The sequence below is a fragment of the Odocoileus virginianus genome, chromosome 20 (genome assembly GCF_023699985.2).
Source record: "Odocoileus virginianus isolate 20LAN1187 ecotype Illinois chromosome 20, Ovbor_1.2, whole genome shotgun sequence".
Classification (NCBI taxonomy): Eukaryota; Metazoa; Chordata; class Mammalia; order Artiodactyla; family Cervidae; genus Odocoileus; species Odocoileus virginianus.
The window spans coordinates 54,809,830-54,834,117 of NC_069693.1; the positions used below are offsets into that span (position 1 = coordinate 54,809,830).

Genomic DNA, 24,288 nt, shown 5'->3' on the forward strand with positions numbered 1-24,288 from the left:
ACTGCAGGTGGACTCTTTACCACTGAGCCACCAGGGAAGCCACGATGTAAGAGCAGAGTTCCCCGTTCTCAGAACCCCTGACATCCTGCGCTGGGTAGTTCTGTGCCGTGCGGCTGGCCTGTGCGCTCTGGGGTGTTTAGGAGCATCCCCGACTTCTTGGCTTCTACACACTACATGCCCGTGGCACACTCTCTGCAAGCTGTGACCGCCAGTATGTCCCCAGCTGTCCTCACCTGTTCCCCAGGTCGGGGCACAATTGCCCCCGGTTGAGAGCCCCAGGTGTGGGCTCATGGTGGTGAGCTGAGGCTGTGGTGCCTGACTTGGCTCTGTGCAAGATGAGCCCAGCGTTGGGTAAGCTATTGAGCTGTCTGTGTATCCGTTTCTTTTGTGGAGTAGAGGCAAGTGCAGGAGGGGGTACCTTCGTGGCTTTAATGCAAGAGCTCAAGAAAGTCGTGTAGAGGGGAGTCTGGCTCATATTAACTATTTGTTGTTATTTTTCTGGCGTTACTGAGAAGTAGATAGGACCTAGAAGTGAGCCTTGAAAAACTCCACCAGGAGGAAGAGCCAGCAACGACGACAGAGCTCATGAATGAGTAGCTGGAAGGTGGGGGGAGAGATGAGGTGACAGGATGTCACAGGAGTGAGGAGAGGATGGGGTGTCAGAGGAGGGGGACTCGGTGGGCTTCTCACCCCGTCTGCAAAGTCTGAGCTGCTGCATGCCCATCACCACCTTTCCCGCACTCTTGGGCCTGAGAGAAATCAACTCTGTATATTTTATGGAGACAAAGTACTCTGGAATGTCCTTGTTAAATTGATTGGAGTTTAGGGTCTAGGAGTCTAGATCTCATGCTCTTAAATGATGCTCAGAATGTATTTATGATGTTTTGTTAAAGAGTTCTTTCTTGGTCTCAGGCTGATACTCATTTTCAAAAAAATTTTTTTTCTAATTTATTTATTTTTGGCTGTGCTGGGTCTTCACTGCTGCACGGGCTTTTCTCTAGTTGTGGTGTGCGGGCTTCTCACTGCGGCGGCTCCTCTTGTTGCAGCGCATGAGCTCTGGGGCATGTGGGCGTCAGTAGTTGTGGTTCCTGGGCTTAAAGCACAGGCTTAGCAGTTGTGTGGGGCCTTAGTTGCTCCAAGGCATGTGGGATCTTCCCAGATCAGAGATCCAACCCATGTCTCTTTCTTGGGCAGACTGATTCTTTACCACTGAGCCACCAGGGAATTTAATATTGTAAAGAAACACACGTTTCAGCTGAAATTATGAGCTTGACATTAATATCTTATAGTGAAAGATGTCAGATTTGTGATCTCCAAAGAAGAAGATTTAGCTTTGGGACCAGGGACCAGGCTTGATCACTCAAGAGCTTTAGTGTAGCAGAGTTTTATTAAAGAAAAAGGGACAGAGAAAACTTCTGACACAGACATCAGAAGGGGCACAGAGTGCCCACCTTGCTGGTCTTAGCAAGGGAGCTATATGCCTTTTCAGTTGGTTATTACAGTAAATTAAAAGAATGTCTCAAGGTTGTAAAGGTCTTACCAGACCCACTCCCACAATATACATTTTAAGATAACAGGATTAGTCAGAAGGTTCTCAAGGAGAAACATGCCCTCAAGCAGGATACATTGTTGTTATATAATCCTTCAAAAAAAAAAGTGAAGTCACTGGGTCATGTCTGACTCTTTGCGACCCCATGGACTGTAGCCCACCAGGCTTCTGTGTCTAGGGATTTCCCAGGCAAGAATACTGGAGTGGGCTGCCATTCCTTCTCCAGGGCATCTTCCCGACCCAGGGATCGAACCCAGGTCTCCCACATTGCAGGCAGACGCTTTACCTCTGAGCCATCAGCAAAGCCCAAATATATAATCGTTAGTATAGAGTTTAATCCTTAATCCTTAGTACAGAGATTATATATATTACATATATAATAATATAATACAATATATTATGTAATATATAAATATATAACACAATATGTATATAATATAATATATAAATAACATACAAATATAAATAGTATGTTATATAATATATAAATACATTATATAATATTAATACTTATATTAATATTATACACCATATTGATATGATTAATATAATAACATAATTATATATAATATAATAATTATAATAATTTTTCTTTTTGGGGGGGAATGCAAGACCTCTGTTGAAAGAAAAGTGCAATGTAATTTATCGAAAGCGTAAAAGGGAGAACTTAAAACGCCTCCCCTCAAATGCAGGAGCAAGTGCAGAGTGGACTCTTTCTGGATGTTGTAGTCAAACGGGGTGTGCCCATCTTCCAGCTGTCTCCCTGCAAAGATCAACCTCTGCTGGTCCGGGGGGGTGCTCTCTTGGATCTTGGCCTTGGCACTCTCGATGGTGTCACTGGGTTCCACCTCCAGGGTGATGGTCTTACCAGTCAAGGTCTTCACGAAGATCTGCATCCCACCTCTGAGGTGGAAGACCAGATACATATATTATACATATATTATATATAATACATATTATTTTATATATTATATAGAATACATTCAATATATATAATATATTATTTATAAATAGTATATAATTATATAATTAATAATATACATAAATAATATATTATAATATATAATATTAATATAGCGTATGTCTTATATATTATATTTATATTTTATTAATTATATAATATATATTATTAATATACAATATATATTATATAATACAAATATAAACAATATAAATATTATGTATAATATTATACATAATATATAATATATATAATCCTTAGTACAGAGTTTAAGCTGAGTTGTTTTGTTGTGAAATCATAAGCTCCAGGCTCAAAGAAAAAAGTGTTTTATGCGATTACGACTAAGGAATGTAGAAAAAAAGCATTTGTCCTTCCCTCCTCGAGAATTCCAGACCTCTATCTCCTCTTCAAGAGCCCCAGACCCCTTTCTCCTCCTTGGGGACCCCCGACTTTCTACCTAGACATCAGCCTACCTAGAAATTGAGTCTCAATGTGCTGGTATGTTTTTATATAATACACATTAAACTTCATGCATGATTTCTAAGATATAAAAGGCTCATCTGTACACCGCCTGCCTCACCTCAAGCATGCAATCTCTCTCTCTGTTAATAGCTATAGGTGAAGAGAGAGGGTGGAGGGTTATAACTGAGTGCATGATATTTCCACATCCGTGTTTTAGAAGTACCACTCAAGTGGCAGTGTGGAGAGAAGAGTGGAAAAGGAGTGAGATTTTCAAAATGCTTCTCATTCATTATCTACAAAGTTCAAATAATTACAAATTTCCTTTACTCTGCCAGCAGGAACACTGGAGGTAGGGCTGAGGAGAATCACTGTATTGAAAATACCTGATTTCGTGATGGAGGCATCACCAGCCCCTCCTCTCCAAACCTGAGAGCCTGCGATTCTGCCTCATCTCATGATGATTCTGTATAAATTCAAGATGTATGAGGCTTTATGATAGACAGCGACGTCTTTTAGTTGGAGGAGAATGTCACTCTGGAAATGCGGATTTTAAGAGACACTGTCTCTTCTGTCGGGGAGGAAAGCTTCCCCTCTACCCTTGTGGGTTCTTCTGGCTGGCCTAGTCATTAAAGTAACACAACAGATGAACAGGAGGAAAAAACAAATGTAATGACATACATATGGGGGTGCCCCAAAACAGATTAGGAAGGTTAGGCTAATCTGGCATCTGAGAGGAGAGGGGGTAGGGGCTGGGATTTCAAACAGCTCACATGCAGATGGGAAAATGGAGACTTGGTAAACATGTGCATCCTTCTGTGCAGAGACAACAGCACCCAGGGACTTTGATCAGACGGGCCTGGCTGGTCCCTGCTCAGTCAACCCCACCTAGCTCATGTTCCTTGTAGCTGACTCTGGGGAAAACGCTCTTCCGGGGACCCCCACCCCCACCTCCACCCCATGGAGACTTTTCTTTTTTTAAGTCTGGGTTTGGTTTTTTTTTTCTTTTTTGGTGTGAACTTACTTTGGGGGTTTCCCAGATGGTGTTAATGGTAAAGAACCCGCCTGCCAATTCAGGATACGTAAGAGATGTGGGTTCGGTTCCTGGGCTGGGAAGGTCCCCTGGAGAATACTGGCATGGCAGCCCACTCCAGTATTGTTGTCCGGAGAATCCCACGGACAGAGGAGCCTGGCGGGCTGCAGTCCATGGGGTCACACAGAGTCATACATGACTGACACCACTGCGCATGCACGCAGCATGCTGGGTCTTAGTTGGAGCCTGTGGGATTTTTATTAATAGTTGCGGCATTTGAACTCTTAATCATGGCATGCGGGATCTAGTTCCCCCACCAGGAATGGAACCCAGACCCCTGGCATCGGGAGCTTGGAGTCTTAGGCACTGGACCCCCAGGGAAGTCCCCTGAGACTTTTATTTCTTAAAAACAGCCAACCTAAAAGAATCCTCGTGCCCAAGACACACGGTGTGCAGTGGCACCTTTTGCTCCCCTCCTCTCCGAGGGAGGGACCCTGGTGACAAGTCAACTCAGATCTGTCCCCTGCCCTTCCTCAGGAAACGCAGGGAGCCTGGGTGGCCTGTTCTGGCTCAAGACCACCGTAGTCCCTTTCTAGCAAGATAAAGGAAGTCTAGAATGGTCAAGTATGGTTGCTCACCATCAAATATAGGGAAAAATCCTTTCATAGAATCAAGGCCCAGGGTCAGATACGCAGATGCCTACAAGGACCCCGCAGGTGCTTATAATTAATGATGTAGAGCTGGCAGGCTGGTGCCCCTGACTCTAAGGGGCAAACAGTTACTCAGCGAAACCTGCTAGTTATCTAGTGTGGAATGGAAGGGGCCCAATGTGTTCACAGCTCTGGCTTTTTAAAGAATATTCTGGATTCTTTTATCTCCTTTTACCCTCCACTTACCCCTTTAAAAAAAAGCAGACTCTATGGACCATACATTAATAACCTCAGAGTTAGCTACCTTCCCATCTGACTTTGCAGCATTTCTGATAGTACTAGGTTCTGCCTGGGCACCCCCAGAGCCAGAGGGTTCACTCCCATTCAAGTCAGCCCTGTTAGACAGGAAATGTCTGTGTTCAACAGGAAGTCTTGAGAAATGGAATATTTCATGGGCAAACGAGGGTGTCATAATCACCAGCAATTGCGGCCACTGTGATGGTGAGCTGGCGAGCCCCGAGGAAGCTCAGGATGTGAAAACACAGGGTTTGTTGTTGTTCCGTTGCTAAGCCGTGTCTGACTCTTTACAGTCCACGGACTGCAGCACACCGGGCTTCCCACTCCTTCACCATCTCCCAGAGTTTGCTCAAACTCATGTCCAGTTAGTCGGTGATGCCATCCAACCATCTCATCCTCTGTCACCCCCTTCTCCTCCTACACTCAATCTTTCCCAGCATCAGGGTCTTTTCTGATGAGTCACCTCTTTGCATCAGGTGGCCAAATTATGGGAGTTTCAGCATCAGTCCTTACAATGAATTTTCAATTGATTTCCTTTAGGATGGACTGGTTTGGTCTCCTTGAAGTCCCAGGGACTGTTAACAGTCTGGCCCCAGATACCTGAGCTGCTTATCAAAGGAATGATTTCAGTGAGCCCAGACTCTTGCCATCTTCCCATACATAGAAAAGTGCTAAATTCCTAAACTTGGGATATCTAGTTTTCTTTAATTTCAGTAATCTTTTGATATTCAGACTACTTGCCCTTTGTTGCAAAACTTCCCTTTAACCTGGCTCCTCTCCTCACCTCCTCTGAGCAGTTCTCTCAGGGCCACTTGAGATGCTGTTTCCTGGGCTTGAAGTCCTAAAAATTCCCACCTAATAAAACAGAACTCTCAACTTTAGTCATGAATATATTTTTTTAAGTCTACAGTCTTTATGAAAAAAAACAAAAACAAAAACCAACCCACATGTCTTAGCTTGTCATTCAGGCTTCTTCCCTGCACCATCTGCATGGCACACAACTTAGGAGGCATCCTCTGCTCCCCATAATGTCGTTTCAGTGTCTCCCAAATTCGACAACTATCTTCACAGCATCAGGGTTTTCCTTACCCACCCCCACTGTCTAGACTCCCCAGTGCTCCGCTCTCCGATACTCTAAATTTAATAGCCCATTTTTAAAAGCTAGCAAAATCATGTCTGCAAACGCAATGTGCTTCATAAAAAAAAGGCAAAGTGTGGATTCTGAATATGGTTTTGAATAGCTCCTCAAGCTGAGCCTGCCTGTTTGAACACTTATAGTCAAAATCATGGTTGGTTTAAGGAAGGAACACAAAAATGAAATTTTCAGGTGGTTTCCATCCTCAGTTATATATGTATGTATTTCTCGGTAAGTTGACCAAACTTTAGATTTATTGGAGAGAGAAGAAAGGTGAGAAAACCCATAATTTGGCTTCGGTATTAGAAAACATTTTCGTGAATTAGATATTGATTTTTCTAAAGAGTTTTTCTCTGGTGGTGGTTACTGAGCAGTATCAAGAGCATGCTGAGTTGGCAGGAATGTAGCACAGCCTTATCACCATTCCTTCCTGAGTCCATTACAGACATCACCAGTGGAGCATCACTGTTCCTTCCTGAGTCCATTACAGACATCAGTGGAGCATCACCATCCCTTTCTGAGTCCATTACAGACATCACCAGTGGCGTATCACCATTCCTTCCTGACTCCATTACAGACATCACCAGTGGAGCACCACTTTTCCTTCCTGAGTCCATTACAGACATCAGTGGAGCATCACCATCCCATTCTGAGTCCATTACAGACATCACCAGTGGAGTATCACCATTCCTTCCTGACTCCATTATAGACATCACCAGTGGAGCATCACTGTTCCTTCCTGAGTCCATTACAGACATCAGTGGACCATCACCATCCCTTCCTGAGTCCATTACAGACATCACCAGTGGAGCATCACCATCCCTTCCTGAGTCCATTACAGACATCACCAGTGGAGCATCACCATCCCTTCCTGAGTCCATTACAAACATCAGTGGACCATCACCATTCTTTCCTGAGTCCATTACAGACATCAGTGGACCATCACCGTCCCTTCCTTAGTCCATTACAGACATCACCAGTGGAGTATCACCATTCCTTTCTGAGTCCATTACAGACCTCACCAGTGGGCCATCACCATCCCTTCCTGAGTCCATTACAGACATCATCAGTGGAGCATCTCCATCCCTTCCTGAGTCCATTACAGACATCACCAGTGGAGCATCTCCATCCCTTCCTGAGTCCATTACAGACCTCACCAGTGGACCATCACCATCCCTTCCTGAGTCCATTACAGACATCACCAGTGGAGCATCTCCATCCCTTCCTGAGTCCATTACAGACCTCACCAGTGGACCATCACCATCCCTTCCTGAGTCCATTACAGACCTCAGTGGAGCATCACCATCCCTTCCTGAGTCCATTACAAACCTCAGTGGAGCATCTCCATCCCTTCCTGAGTCCATTACAGACATCAGTGGAGCATCACTGTTCCTTCCTGAGTCCATTACAGACCTCACCAGTGGAGCATCTCCATCCCTTCCTGAGTCCATCACAGTCCTCAGTGGAATAGAGCATGCCTACCATGCCCTGAGCACAGACCCTCAGAGTGCAAGCCCCAACGGGGCAAGAACCATGTCTCTCTTGTCAAGTGGGATCTCACGTTTCAGGTGCAATAGTTCCCAGTGCACCTATCTCACCAGGTCCTCGTAGGACAAAGGGATGCTCAGCAAAGGTGGAGTTCAGGCATTGCCAGCTCCCTTCTCCTAATTCTATCTTAATACCATCAAACCTCCAAGATCACCATGTTCTCAGCTGGTGTTATGCTTGAGAAGGATTTAAAGGAAGGATAGGCAAGGTGGAAATGATGCGGCCTCATGAGAAATGGAATAATCTAAGGAAGAAATGACAAGGCTTTGAATTTGGGAGATGAATAGTTGAGAGTGTTGTTGAGGTGGGGCTGCTGTGTTTGGCAACTTGAGACAGGAAGGAGCATCAAGTCTTCTGAAGACTAGAGACCTGGGTTCAAACCTTTCCATTACATGGTGGATAAACTTTACATGGACTGTTGTTTAATTCCTCCAGGCATCAGTTTTCTCTTGCGTGTATTGCTAGGCCAATGATTAGAGTATCCGTGTATTGCTAGGCCAGTGATTAGAGTATCTATCACAAAGGTTTGATTAACCCTGGAGGCTAAGCAGGCAAAATAAACTTCTGTTTTGATCTTAGGGAGCTGTGTACCATTAACTGGACTTGAAGACGTCAGAAAGCAAAGATGAAGGATACTTTCAGCAGACAGACTTGTGAGGGGTGAGTTGCATATTGACTAAATGAGGTGTACGATGCAGCCAGCAGAGATGGATACTCTATGCTTTGTTTTGTTTATTTCACAGACATATTATTAACTATTTTAAGGGTCAGTGGGAGTCGTTGACCAGTGTTGTTCAGGGAGGAAGGAATTTTCCTCTACCCTCTGAGGTGCTCCTGGTCAATCTAAGAACTAAACTGACACAAGACAGCTTAATAAGAGAAAATTAGAAGTTTAAAAACATCCATCCATACATAACAACTCCTCGTTAGTATAGTGGTTAGTGTCTCCACCTGTCACATGGCAGACTAGGGTTCAATTCTCTAATGGAGATGGAGATGTTGGTGATCTTTTGGGCTTCCCTGGTATCCCAAATAGTAAAGAATCTTCCGGCAATGCAGGAGACCCAGGTTTCATACCTGGGTTGGGAAGATCCCCGGAAGGAGGGAATGGCTATCCACTGCAGTATTCTAGCCTGGAAAATTCCATGGACAGAGGAACCTGATGGGCTACAGTCCACGGGGTTGCAAGGAATTGGCCACAACTGAGTGCCTAAACAACAACAACATACATGGTTGAGACCCAGGAAAACGGAGTAACTTGTCGAAATGACTGAAGCTCTCACTTTAGATACAGTCTTTACCTGAAAACAAAAGAGGATGTTGGGGGGATCGGTTTGGGACTTCAAAGAGGAGGAAGACAATTCACATGGAGGATGGTAAAGCAAATATTTGGTAAATGAAGAACGTTTGGTGGGCCACACAGACAGTGGGGACCAGGGTGGACTCAGGATCTCTAGGTCCTGCCTAGAGTTTCCCCACCACTTAGCCCAGAGTCTTTGCAGATATCAGTGGTGACACCTCCATTTGGGGAACAGGCCCTTGATCTAAATTCTTTCAGGCATTTATGGGAAAGATCAAAGTTGCTTACCAAGTCTTTCGGGCCCTGATTATTTTCATCAAAATTATCTTCATGCCAAAGAAACATTTGGGAGTGGCAAGTTCTGCTCCCTAGCTCCAATACATTTGCTTTTGAGCAAAACAGTTGGATGCTTGAGAAATATGTAAGGATCTACCCTTCTCTGGGTATTTTATTATTATTATCTTTATAACCTCCTGAGCCCCCTGATGGATAATTCTCTTTAACATCCAGTAGCTGCTATTGTATCTGCAGCTGGATTTACTGCTAAGCATAGTGTCAGCCAAGCATTTTTGTTTTCCCCTGTCACTTTAGCACCGAGGGCTGTGTGACCTGGAGTTTCCTTCCGAGCATTTCTAAAAGGAAGCAAACTAGCACTGTGGATGGACAGGCCTTTTCACATTTGCAAAGCATTCTTTTGGGTCATTTCAACTCCCATCGCTTTGCTTTTGGCAGGCACTGTAGTTCCCAAGCAAGTGACAGACCATCTTTTATTCTCATAAAGCCAGCAGGAACGTCTCAGAGTGCCGCAGTGATGAGCAATTTGCAGTTGGTAAATTCACGGCCCTTGGACGTGTCATGGGCGGATGGCCACTTCCTCCTCAGGGCAGACTGACCTCCACAAGCTTCCACCATGACTGGTGATGTGGGGAGACGGGGAGTGACAAGCCCTTTGAGAAGGAGGAAGCATGCATCATCGGGAACAGAGTAGAAGGTAATGGAGGTGGGCGAGCCTCTCAGGGTAGAGGCAGACTTAATTTACCCATTAGAAGCATTTCCTGTAATTAGCTGAAAATGGATTTCACCTCTATTAGGTTAGAACTAGATGAAAAAATTGACAGAAATCTCAAAGCAAGTGAAAGAAATGCCCTTCAAGTACTCTCATTAGAGAGCAAATTATCTTCCCTTAGACAAGTTTCCGCTTTCGACAAGACAGTGGGGAAGGGAACATCACTGCCATCCCTGGTGAAACCAGGGTGTTTTTAGCGGCTCCTGTGCAATGAAGGGGTCAGAACCAGCCTCCCCACAATGTGCCACTTTGGTATGTGGATTGTTTTGAGCTGGAGTCAATCAAGGCCCTAAAGACACAAGAAGAGCTTTTCATCTCCCTCTGTAACTGCCTGAAACTGAGTCACTTTGTTATACATCTGAAAGTAATACAATGTTGTAAATCAACTATATTCCAATATAAAAAAATTAAATTAAAAACCATTATATAGAGAGGGTTTCCCAGGTAGCTCAGATGGTAAAGAATCCACCTGCAATGCGGGAGAGCTGGGTTTGATCCCTGTTTTGGGAAGATTCCCTGGAGAAGGGAACGATATCATGGTATCTGGTCCCATCACTTCGACAAATAGATGGGGAAACAATGGAAACAGTGACAGACTTTATTTTCTTGGGCTCCAAAATCTCTGCAGATGGTGACTGTGGCTATGAAATTAAAAGACGCTTGCTCCTTGGAAGAAAAGCTGTGATAAATCTAGACAGCATATCAAAAAGCAGAGACATTGCTTTGCCAACAAAGGTCTGTATAGTCAAAGCTATGGTTTTCCCAGTAGTCATGTATGGATGTGAGAGCTGGACCATAAAGAAGGCTAAGTGCCAAAGAATTGATGCTTTTGAGCTATGGTGTTGGAGAAGACTTTTTTTTTTTTTTTTGACTTGGGAAAGGAGAATTTTACTTTCGATTTTATGCAGTTCTATGAAACTTGAATTTTGCTTGTTTGTTTAACTGTGACTTTTTATGGTACAGAAATATCTTTGATTTTATAAAGTAGACTTTTTATTTTGTTATATAAATATTTTATATTGTTATATTTATATTTATGTTATACTTTTGTTACCTTGCATATTATGTTATATTTTAAAAGTATCTCTCTCTAGATGGGTGAAGTTATGGATAATGTTTTTCTTTTTCTGACTCTTGAGAGTCCCTTAGACTGCAAGAAGATCCAACCAGTGAATCCTAAAGGAAATCAGTCCTGAGTAGTCATTGGAAGGACTGATGCTGAAGCTCCAATACTTTGGCCACCTGATGCGAAGAACTGACTCATTTGAAAAGACTCTGATGCTGGGAATGATTGAAAGCAGGAGGATAAGGGGACAACAGAGGATGAGATGGTTGGATGGCATCACAGACTCCATGGACGTAAGTTTGAGCAAACTCAGGGAGATGGTGAAGGACAGGGAGGCCTGGCGTGCTGCAGTCCATGGGGTCACAAAGAGTCAGACACGGCTGAGCAACTGAAGAGCAGCAACAACAACGTGATATTTGGAAAGGATAAACAGCAAGTTCCTTCCGTATAGCACATATTCAATATCCCGTGGCACACTGTAATGGAGAAGAGCATGATAAAGAATATGTACATGCATAACTGAGGCACACTGCTGCACGTCTCTGACTAGCACAACATTGTAAAGCAATTATACTCCAGTATAAAATTTTAAAAAAGTTATATATAGAATGGATAAGACTTTGTGTACAGCACAGGGAACTATATTCAATACCCTGTGATAAACTATGATGGAAAAGACTATAAGAAAGAGTATATATATGCATAACTGAGTCACTTTGCTATAAAGCAGAAATTAACACAACATTGTAAATCAACTATACTTCAATACAATTCTTAAAAATAAAGAATTTTGATAGAGGGTCTGTTTCAGAGAGAGCTGTCACCCAAAACAACTATAAATGAATGGGCTTGGTGTAGGAGGCTGGGAGACCTCACCTAAGCCTATTTGTTCAAATTCCTCTCTGGGTCCCACTGTCTATTTGCGCCAAAACTCAGATTTGTTTACCAATCTTCTTGTAAATTATCTTCCTTCCCTTTGAAGCCCCAGACCCCTGCCTGCTTCTCCTTAGCTCAAGTTGGCATGTAAGCTTCAGTGTCAATGTGAAGCTCTTGTATGTAGGAAATTCAATTTGTTTTTCCTCCTGCTAATCTCTCTTAGGTCAATTTAATTAATAGACCAGCCAAAGAACCTAGAAGGTTAGAGGAAAATCTCTTCCTCCCCTACAGTGCCAAGAACTGCAGACAAGAAGACAGGGCCAGGAGCAGGAACCAGAAGCTTCTCCCCTTCTGTGAGCCCAGTTCTGTCACCTCCAGTCTCTGTGTGATCCCAGCCGAGATGCTGGCCCTACGTACCCTTCTGTTTCCCCATCTCAGAACCCAAAACTCTCCCAGTTTGTGATTCTGTGAGCTCTTTAGGGAGACGCCTACATACCAAAAAAGAAGAAGGGTAATTCCACTGTATTTCATGTAAAATCCAAGTAGCAAGCTTGTTAGGAGGAGGGCAGAAGAAATGGGTGGAGGCTGCAGTGCTTGTAACTTGAGGGAAAGGCTTTAAGAACCAGGAGGGGTTGTCGTCAATGGTACAGAATCTGCAGACAGTCCTGGGTTGAATCCCTACTCTGCCTCAGTGTTCATATCTGTAACATGGGGCTGCAGGGTGGCTAGTAGAGGTGATTGACATCATGTGTGGGTACAAAAGTTAGGACAGTGACTTAGCAGTGTTCCTACAGATCTGCTCTGCCTTTTGAGCTGTTGAACATAGTCACACAGTCTCCGCTACTCTTTCCATTGAGAGGTAGAGACAGAGCCCCCTTTCCTTCAGTCTGGGCTGGCCTGAGCACCTTCATGACTGACAGAATCATGTTCTGGGGCTCATGAGGCCAGGTCCTAAGGAGCCTTGCAGTTTCTGCCCTGGCTTTTGGAAAACTGGAACTTGAGCCATGAGCCATCATGCAAGTCTGACTGTTCTGAAATTCTCATGCTAAGGCGACCCTAGGTGGAGATGCCGGAGAGATCCTGAGTTTGCATACAGAAGGATGCTAGGCAGTCCCAGTGGTCCAGTCTCTAGCCATGGGGTCAAACCAAGGGAAGCCCCAGACATTGTGCAGAAGAGACAAGCTGTCCCCTCTGTTCCACCACCTCCCAGAGCCCTGAGAGATCATAAAAGACAGCTGTGGCTTTCAGGGCGTGTTACACATGCCGAGTGGCTGCACAAATACTCACATTTATGTTGTTGACATTTAGTGAAGGTGAAATGTGAGTCCTTTCTTTCTGGCTGTTCCCAGCTTGTCTCTTTCATTCCCAAACTTGTATCAGCAGTTCTGTCTGAATTATGCTTGGCTCTGAACCCTTGTCTCCCTTTTCTGGTTTCAGTGCAAATAGCTACACTGAAATCACAAGGAGGACATAAAATAGAGTGTGTATATATATATGTGTGTGTATATATATATATGTACATATATATATATATATATATCAGTAGCAGTGTGTGAAGGAAGAGCCTGACCTAAACGAATTGAATAGAAATTTGATTCCTGTGAGAATCAGTCAAATATCTCATTCATTGAATTAGATCATTTTCATAAAACTAAGGGGTCCACTGGGACACAGCTTTTGTTGTAATTCAGAATGCTGGGCATGGATCAGCTGACTTCTTTATTTGGAGCATCTGACCCAGTACTGTATTTGTTCCTTCAAATGAGAGAGAATTCCAGGCATGTCTCTCTCAAAATCTTGAGTTGGATAAAGGACAGAATCGGGGTGGGATCCTTGCCCTAGAAACGCTTCTTGCATTTTGGTAATTGCACATGGTGGGAAAGAGTAAACACATTTTCTCTGGAGGAGATGCAGTATTATTCACTGGAATACAGTCGATCAATCCTTTGTCTTGCATAGTCTGATGAGTTTCTGACTTTCTGATAAACTTTATAGACTCTCTTTCAAGAGATGCACGTATACACACAGAAACAATATGCTGCTTATGCTTATGGAAAGAGGGGGAATGTCCTAGTCCTAAGAAGTCTATTTTTATGTTGAGAATCCTTGATCTAAAGAAGGATCTTGTATTTTGATAATACCTCTTCCTAGATAGAATAGCCTTCCAGGATATAGTTATACTTGTTGTTGTTTGTTTGTTTGATTTGTCTGCTTAGGTTATATGGTATAGAATAACTCATCCTCCCCAAACTGTCAGAGGTTTCAGTATGGAGTTGAAGTTGTTGCTGAGACTTTGATAAGCTTTTATACAGTTAGATGCATGTGTGCATGCTCAGTCATGTCCGACTCTTTGCGACCCCATGGACTGTAGCCCTCTAGGCTTCTCTGTCCATGGGATTCTCCAGGTAAGAATACTGGAGTAGGTTGCCATGTCCTCCTCCAGGGGATCTTCCCGACCCAGGGATTGAACCTGCATCTCATGCATCGGCACTAGTACCACCTAGGAAACCCATACACGTAGGTAATCAGAAGTAATTAGACTGAATCCTTGCCTTCCTGTTGTCTTTCTCTTGGAGGCTTCTTGATTTTGCTCCATTTATTAGAACCACACTCAACACTTATGAAAGCATCTGCTTAGGAGCAGAACTCATCTTTATCCTGAGATCAGCTAAGCGAACTTCCCTCCAGCGACACTGATTGCAGAATGCAACGCATAATTAAGTGTTTACCAAAAAAGCCGGCAAACAGGGCCGGTGGGAATATGTCAGAGCAGCTCCTGTCTCCATAGCAACACCCGATGAGCCTTGCAGAAAAATGAACGCGTTCACAGGATCACTGATGCAAAATGATAAAGCCGCAACTAACAAGCACACAAAATCAACTCCATCGTTATGTTCGGGGCGTTAAATATTTAATACCTTAGCTTTCCACATCAGCATTCAATAATCCTAATTCATTTTTGGTTGTTTCTAAGTTGCTTAAGTGGAGAACAACTGACATCTGTTGATTACACACACTTCATGACTGCAAGTCTCGATGTTATTTGCACAGGATGGTAGAATACATTTTACAAGCAATTAGGAAAATGCAGTGTCATAAATTATACTAGCCTTGATGCCAGACAACATTCTCCCCTTGACAAACAAGTATTTATCCTCTGAAATGGAAGAACATTCCAAACCACTTGGGGCAACGATCTTTCCTCTTTTGACAAGTGTGTTCTGGGATTTCAGTGGCCTTGGGAGAAGGTGAGTGGGCTTTGAGGAGCTTCTGGTTGTCTGAGATGTGTATTCATTATGGGTTCTTCTCCCAGTGTCTGGAGGGCCTTGCCCTTATCTCAAATGCTTGAGTGTAGGTGGGGCCACTATCTGCTATCTTTCTCTCCATTGCTTGATCTCATGGGGTTAGCCAGGAAGCAGCAGGTCTGGGGTGGGCCTGTCCTCCACAAGTTCATTTATTTTGCTGTCTCAGTGACACTGACATCCATCACACGTAATCAGAATCTACATGTAAAAGAAATTAGCTTAGTGGCAATCGGTGAATGCAGACAGAGGACCAGTGTAAAAGGAACTCTGCAGACGAAATGGAGATGAGACCCGGGAAAGCACTTACCTTGATCTTCTCACCTCTATGTTTGGGAGCTTTATGTCACCAGTTATGTATTAATAGGGCTTTCCCAGTAGCTCAGATGGTAAAGAATCCACCTGCAATGCAGGAGACCTGGGTTTGATCCCTGGATCAGGAAGATCCCCTGGAGGAGGGCATGGCAGCCCATTCCAGTATTCTTACCTGGAAAATCCCATGTGCAGAGGAGCCTGGGGGGGTACAGTCCATGGGGTCGCAAAGACTCAGACATGACTGAGCGACTAAACACAGCCCGGCGTAGCATGTTCCTATAGACATTGTAGAATAGTAACACCTATTACCTTTAGTGACTGTGATTTGCCATACACTTTACTGGGAAGTTTTACATTTATTATATGCAATTATCACAATGACTCAGCCAAGTAGTTAAAACAATTTTTTTTAATTGAGGAGTAGTTGATTTACAATGTTGTGTTAATTTCTGGTATATAGCAAAGTGATTCAGCCACACATATAAATGTACATATATATTCTTTTTCATATTCTTCTCCATTACAGTTTATTACAATATATTGAATACAGTGCCTTGTGCTCTACGGTAGGAGCTTGTTGTTGATCGATTTTATACATAGTAATTTGTATCTGCCAATCCTGAACTCCTAATCTATCCCTCCCCTGTCCCCTCCTTTCCCCTTCGGTGACCATAAGTTTGTTTTCTATGTTTGTGAGCCTGTTTCTGTTGTGTAAATTCCACGTATGAGTGATATCATGTGATATTTCTCTTTCTCTGTCTGACGTCCTTCACTTAGTATGATAATCTCTAGGTCCATCCATGATGTTGCAAATGGCATTATTTCATTCATTCTTATGTCAGCCAAGTATTTGATCTTCATTTCCATACAAGGAAAACTGGGGTTCAGAAAAGCAAAAAGATTTGTCCAAGACTAACAAGTAATGGGGCTTCCCTGATGGTTCAGTGGATAAAGAATCTGCCTTCACTGCAGGAGACACAGGTTTGATCCCTGGGTTGGAAAGATCCCCTGAAGGAGGAAATGGTAATCCACTCCAGTATTTTTGCCTGGAAAATCCCATGGACAGGTTCACAAGGAGTCAGACACGACTAAGCAGCTACACAGAGACAGCAAGTGATAGGTGAGGACTCCAATCAGATTTTGCCTCCAAAGATGGCATTTCCCTGTAAATGTGCATGCATTCGTATAGGGTTCTGTAGCCTCACAGGCTGCTTGATGCCTATTTCTGGGCCAGCAGCCCCAAGCAGCCTAGCAACCCCGATGTTTTCAAACTGGGTGGTGAGTGGTGAAAGCGTTGCCACAGCAATGGTTTGCTCTCTCTGTCTAAGGATTCCAAAGAGCTTGCCAGTGGTGTTTGTTCTTTCCTCTGAGAGATTGAAGAGGTGGGTGGTGTTGGGTGAAACCGCTGGAGCCCAGCCGAAGCTCTTGATGATGGCTGTTGTGCTGAAACCAGCTTCCCTTCCAGAAGAACCTCCACATGTTACCCAGTGCAAGTTCGTGTTCCCCACGCACAGTAAGGCCCAAACAAGCTGACTCTGGAGCAGAGAGAGGCTTACTGCAGAGCTGAGCAAGGGAAAAGGGTGTCTTGTGTTCAAAACACCCTGAACTCCCCGAAAGGTTTCAGCAGAGCATTTTTAAAGGCCAACAGAGGGAGGGGCGTCTCAGGTCACATGATCAGCTCATACACAGTTTTCTGATTGGTTGATGTGATCCATCCTTAGGTATCAGAAGGTCTGATCATTAAGTAGTTAATTTCCTCCATTTGTTGGTGGTGGTTTTTAGTATCTGAAAACCTCAGGAAATATGCATCAGATCTTATTATCAGGGGACATCAAAGAGGAGCTGCAGGAGAGGATATGGGGGCGGGGGCAGTCCCGGGACCTGCTCAGTTACACTTGGAAGTGAGTCCTGAAATCAAGGGGATCCACTGAAATATGAATAAAGCGGAGATGTGTGTATAGGTGTGTGTGTGCGCACGTGCACACACAGTATAAATATTCATTGTCGTTCATTATCTTTGCCTTTAGATCTTGTATTTGAGTCTCTCAACTGATGACTATAACTGGAGATTGGTTGATGAGATTGTTATATGATGTAAAACAACCTCTCTGGGGGTGTGACCTGGCACCCTCACTTTCTAGGATGGCCTATAACAAGGAAGCACCCTGTTTACTCATATTCATAACAATTTTAATACATATTCAATAAATGTTAAAATGGTGACACCACAAAGTGATAACTGAGGGATTGATGTGGATTATTTCCTTTAATCCTCACAGCAGTGCTTTTAGATAAAGAAACTGAGGCTTAGTGGAACCAAGTAACTTGACTGAGGCCACAAAGCTGATGAGAGAGGGAACAGACCGGCTTTCTCTAGAGCTCACAGTTTTTCTTAGACCCTGGGGCTAAGTCGATGCTAGGTTTAGTTCCTATTTCTTTTGGAAGAAAATCAGAAATTACCTAGACAGAGATTCAAGTCTTTCCTTACCTGCATTTGTAACATATTTCCGTTAAATGAGATTAAGACTGTGGTGATATACTTAACAAGTAGTTTTGTTCTGTGTTCATTGATTCATGCACCGATCCATAGATATTGTTGAGTACGTAGAATGAGACAATGTCTGTGCTGAGTACGGAGCAGACAAAGATGAACAAAATATAGTTCCTTGAGAGAAGCTGAAAAATTATACAGGAACAAAAGGCATGCATGGGGCATTATAAGAACCATGAGAAAAAGCACCTCTCCTAAATTTGGGGGTCCGAGTGGAGTTCACCACTGTAGCCTGCAGCCAAGAAGAGGTGCCAGAAAGCCGTCGCAAATAATCAGGAAGTGTGCAAGGGTGAGGGTGATCATTTAAATATATAATTTCTGGATTCTTTACTAAGAGGCCTAATATTCTTTCAACTCCTCTCTACCCATGGAGCAATAACAAAGTCTGAAGTATCTTAGAGCCAGAAAGCCTTCAATGGATAACAGAGAATTGAAATTCTTGACATTGTGGAGTTAATTCCACTGCTCAGAAAACTCACACTCCCATTAATGTGTTGATTTAAAAATGAACAAGGTGGGAATGGAAAATGGTACCACTATTTTTTTTTAAGATTGTTTTCATGTGGGCCATTTTTAAAGTCTTTATTGAATTTGTTACAATATTGCTTCTTTATGTTTTGACTTTTTGGCTGCAAGGCATATGGAATCTTAGCTTGCCCACTGAGGATTGAAACTGCACCCCCTGCATTGGAAGGTGATGTCTTAACCACTGAATTGCCAGGGAAATCCAAGTACAGCTATTTTGGAAAACAGTTTGGCACATATACTTTCAAAAGTTACGTATAAGAGGAAAGTGAAACAAATAAGGCAAAAGAAAGAAGTTAAATACACATTTGCTATATAACCCAGCCATTCCACTCCTAGGTTTCTTCTGAAAAAAATGAAAATGTACGTTGCCACAAAGACTTGTGCATGAATGTTGATAGTAGCCTTAGTCATGCATAACGTCAGAAAGTGAAACAACCTAAATGTCCATCAAATGGGAAATTAATAAACAACACATTATATATACAATGGGACAAGATTCGACAAGAAAAAGGAACAAAATTCTGTTACACGCTACAGCATGGATGAACCGCAGACGCAGGCTCAGTGAAAGAAGCCAGATGCAAGCATGTTTGTCTGGTTCCATGTGAATGAAATGTCCAGAAAGGCAGACCTTTGGAGACAAAAAGGAGAGTAAGCTTTTCCTAGGGCTGGAAGTGAAAATGAGGAATAACTGCTAACTGGGGTAAGGGGTCTCTTTGGGGTAATGGGAATGTTCTAAAAACCAAACTGTGGTGATAGTTGCAAAATTTTGAAAATTTATTAAAATTCATTGAATTGTCTGCTCAAAAATGTATTTTATGGTGCATAATTATACTTTTAGAAAACTTTGAAAAAATGACCAAATGTCCTACTAAAATTTGAGTTAGCTGGAGTGTCTGAAATGTCGTAAATATTAACAACTGTAGCAGCCATCCTGGCTATTTACTCTTTTAAACATAGCCTTCAAATATGTTTTATTCTTTATCATTAGAAAAGAGCATAAGACTTTAAAGATGGCTTAGGGAATTAGTAAATCTTAGAAGCTAAACCTTTTCACCATGTTAGTAAAAATGACAAGATTTATGATTTACAGATGTTTTCCAGTAGATCTGAACTTCTTGCCAGCATTTCAGATTCTGTAGGACTTTTTGGGTTTGTGATGGAGTGATTAGTGCTGGCAGTCTTTTTCCGTAATTGTGTAGTATCTAAGGGAGGCCCTGGAAGTAAATGCAATTCCTCAACCAAGAGCCATGAATTAGCCAACACAAGGCTGTGTTACTTTGGGCAGAATCCTTGGGCTGCAAGGAGGTCCAACCAGTCAATCCTAATGGAAATCAACCCTGAATATTCATTGGAAGGACTCATGCTGAAGCTGAAGCTCCAATACTTTGACCACCCATTGCAAAGAGCTGACTCATTGGAAAAGACCCTGATGCTGGGAAAGATTAAGGGCAGGAGGAGAAGGGGGTGCAGGGAATGAGACGGTTAGATAGCATCACTGATTCACTGGACATTTGAGCAAATTCTGGGAGTTGGTGAAGGACAGTGATGCGTTGCATGCTGCAGTTCATGGGGTCATAATGAGTCACATGACTTAGCAATTGAACAACAACCACAACAAAATGTATAAAATTAACATTTCACATTTTTTTTTTCATATCTCTTTTGAAAAGCCCCAGAGCCAAAGTCATGGGAAACATTTAAAGAAATCTAGTTTTCTTGAATTCCAGTTCTTCTTATTAAGTCAACTTTTCTTGCATAAGGACTGAAAAGTCAGTAGAGCAATTTAACTCTAGGAGGGGAATTGATAGGATTAGCACAACTCATTCTCAAGAATCAGGTGGGTGTCACCTGAAATTGACTTGAAACTTCACCTCCTGGGTCCCCTGTTCTGTGCTTCCCTAGGGCAAGGAGATCCAACCAGTCCATCCTAAAGAAAATCAACCCTGAATATTCATTGGAAGGACTGATGTTGAAGCTGAAGCTCCAACACTTTAGCCACCTGATGCAAAGAACTGACTCCTTAGAAAAGACCCTGATGCTGGGAAAGACTGAAGGTGGGAGGAGAAGGGGACGACAGAGGATGAGACGGTTGGATAGCATCACTGACCCAATGGACATGAGTGTGAGTAAACTCTGGGAGTTGGTGATGAACAGGGAAGCCTGGCATGCTGCAGTCCATGGGTCGCAAAGAGTCAGACACGACTGAACTGAACTGAGGGCTTAGGAACAAATAGGCACTGATCTCCAGCAGGCTTGGCTTTAGTTCTGGTTCTATTACTTCTTACTTGTGTTGACCAAAGGAAAATGCACAACCTAAAAGTTGAGAATTGTGTTTTATTTGGAGGGCTTTCTGAGGACCCTGGCCTGGAAGACAGCCTCTGAGATGGCTCTGAGAGGCTGCTCTGAAGATATAAGGGAGGAGCCAGGATATATGAGTTTTTGCAACAAAGACCAGGTAGTCACATCATCAAAGGATCACTGTTAATTAAAGAAAATAAGACATCTCAAGATTATAAATTTAGTGCTTTTCTAGGTATGAGGTGGGGCAAGAGTCTGGACTCACTGACATGATTCCGTGGACACACACCTCAGCCACCCGAGACCAGTCTCCTGGTTTTGCTGTCCTGAATCCCCACAGGTGCACAGTCCTGGGGTGGCTGCATTGGCCAATGGCCTGATTGCCACAGCATCCTTTGTTCACCGATGCGATGACAGATCATGTTACCAGTGTGACTTTAGATAAGTAACCGAATCTTCTTAATCCTCAGTTTTTAGAAAATCAGTAAAATGGAAATAACTGTATCTGTTACACAGGGTTGGGGCAAAGGCTTGCAGAAATAATTTACATATAGTGATAAGTAAAAGTCGCTCAGTCATGTCCGACTCTTTGTGACCCCATGGACTATACAGTCCAAGGAATTCTCCAGGCCAGAATCCTGGAGTGGGTAGCCTTTCCCTTCTCCAGGGGATCTTCCCAACCCAGGGATTGTACCCAGGTCTTCTGTGTTGCAGGCAGGTTCTTTACCAGCTGAGCCACAAGGGAAACCCCTGACCCAAACTAGATGCCTCAAAACATGGTTTATTTGTAATAGTAGTTGCTGTATCCTATAGACCCTTGCATGAGAAGTAGGACCACTGTTCTGTTATTACCAATTGAAGATATCGAGAAGGTGTTTGAATGTGAGCATTTTTTTCCATTTATTTTTATTTGTTGGAGGCTAATTACTTTACATCATTGCAGTGGTTTTTGTCATACATTGAAATGAATTAGCCATGGATTTACATGTATTCCCCATCCCGGTCCCCTCTCCCACCTCCCTCTCCACCCGATCCCTCTGGGTCTTCCCAGTGCACCAGGCCCGAGCACTTGTCTCATGCATCCAACCTGGGTTGGTGATCTGTTTCACCCTAGATAATATACATGTTTTGATGCTGTTCTCTTGAAACATTCCCACCCTCACCTTCTCCCAGAGTCCACAAGTCTGTTCTATACATCTGTGTCTCTTTTTCTGTTTTGCATATAGGGTTATCGTTACCATCTTTCTAAAGTCCATATATATGTGTTAGTATACTGTAATGGTCTTTATCTTTCTGGCTTACTTCGCTCTGTATAATGGGCTCCAGTTTCATCCACCTCATTAGAACTGATTCAAATGAATTCTTTTTAATGGCTGAGTAATATTCCATGGTGTATATGTACCACAGCTTCCTCATCCATTCGTCTGCTGATGGGCATCTAGGTTGCTTCCATGTCCTGGCTATTATAAACAGTGCTGCGATGAACATTGGGGTGCACGTGTCTCTTTCAGATCTGGTTTCCTTGGTGTGTATGCCCAGAAGTGGGATTGCTGGGTCATATGGCAGATCTATTTCCAGCTTTTTAAGAAATCTCCACACTGTTGTCCATAGTGGCTGTACTAATTTGCATTCCCACCAACAGTGTAAGAGGGTTCCCTTTTCTCCACACCCTCACCAGCATTTATTGCTTGTAGACTTTTGGATAGCAGCCATCCTGACTGGCGTGTCATGGTACCTCATTGTGGTTTTGATTTGCATTTCTCTGATAATGAGTGATGTTGAGCATCTTTTCATGTGTTTTTTTGCCATCTGTATGTCTTCCTTGGAGAAATGTCTGTTTAGTTCTTTGGCCCATTTTTTTGATTGGGTCATCTATTTTTCTGGAGTTGAGCTGGAGGAGTTGCTTGTATATTTTTGAGATTAATCCTTTGTCTGTTGCTTCGTTTGCTATTATTTTCTCCCAATCTGAGGGCTGTCTTTTCACCTTGCTTATAGTTTCCTTTGTTGTGCAAAAGCTTTTAAGTTTCATTAGGTCCCATTTGTTTATTTTTGCTTTTGTTTCTAAAATTCTGGGATGTGGGTCATAGAGGATCCTGCTGTGATTTATGTCGGAGAGTGTTTTGCCTATGTTTTCCTCTAGGAGTTTTATAGTTTCTGGTCTTACATTTAGATCTTTAATCCATTTTGAGTTTATTTTTGTGTATGGTGTTAGAAAGTGTTCTAGTTTCATTCTTTTACAGGGGGTTGACCTGTTTTCCCAGCACCACTTGTTAAAGAGGTTGTCTTTTTTCCATTGTATATCCTTGCCTCCTTTGTCGAAGATAAGGTGACCATAGGTTTGTGGATTTATCTCTGGGCTTTCTATTCTGTTCCATTTGATCTATATTTCTGTCTTTGTGCCAGTACCATACTGTCTTGATGACTGTGGCTTTGTAGTATAGTCTGAAGTCAGGCAGGTTGATTCCTCCAGTTCCATTCTTCTTTCTCAAGGGTACTTTGGCTATTCGAGGTTTTTGTATTTCCATACAAATTGTGAAATTATTTGTTCTAGTTCTGTGAAAAATACCGTTGATAGTTTGATAGGGATTGCATTGAATCTATAGATTGCTTTGGGTAGTATAGCCATTTTGACAATATTGATTCTTCCAATCCATGAACACGGTATATTTCTCCATCTGTTTGTGTCCTCTTTGATTTCTTTCATCAGTGTTTTATAGTTTTCTATGTATAGGTCTTTTGTTTCTTTAGGTAGATATACTCCTAAGTATTTTATTCTTTTGTTGCAATGGTGAATGGTATTGTTTCCTTAATTTCTCTGTCTGTTTTCTCATTGTTAGTGTATAGGAATGCAAGAGATTTCTGTGTGTTAATTTTATATCCTGCAACTTTACTGTATTCGTTGATTAGCTCTAGTAATTTTCTGGTAGAGTCTTTAGGGTTTTCTATGTAGAGGATCATGTCATCTGCAAACAGAGAGAGTTTCACTTCTTCTTTTCCTATCTGGATTCCTTTTACTTCTTTTTCTGCCCTGATTGCTGTGGCCAACACTTCCAAAACTATGTTGAATAGTAGTGGTGAGAGTGGGCACCCTTGTCTTGTTCCTGATTTCAGGGGAAATGCTTTCAATTTTTCACCATTGAGGGTGATGCTTGCTGTGGGTTTGTCATATATAGCTTTTATTATGTTGAGGTATGTTCCTTCTATTCCTGCTTTCTGGAGAGTTTTAATCATAAATGGATGTTGAATTTTGCCAAAGGCTTTCTCTGCATCTATTGAGATAATCATATGGTTTTTATCTTTCAATTTGTTAATGTGGTGTATTACATTGATTGATTTGCGGATACTAAAGAA

At 42.7% G+C, this 24,288-nt stretch overlaps 1 protein-coding gene across 1 annotated transcript; it reads right to left on the bottom strand.

Moving 5' to 3' along the window:
• Nucleotides 1–525: 525 nt before the first annotated feature.
• Nucleotides 526–2,445, bottom strand: LOC139030029 (ubiquitin-like). The gene is made up of 2 exons (XM_070451896.1): nucleotides 2,224–2,445; nucleotides 526–597 (listed from the first exon to the last, which is right to left on the bottom strand). The coding sequence occupies exons 1-2, from the start codon at nucleotides 2,443–2,445 to the stop codon at nucleotides 526–528; spliced, it is 294 nt and encodes a 97-aa protein (XP_070307997.1).
• Between the last annotated feature and the right edge of the window lie 21,843 nt (nucleotides 2,446–24,288).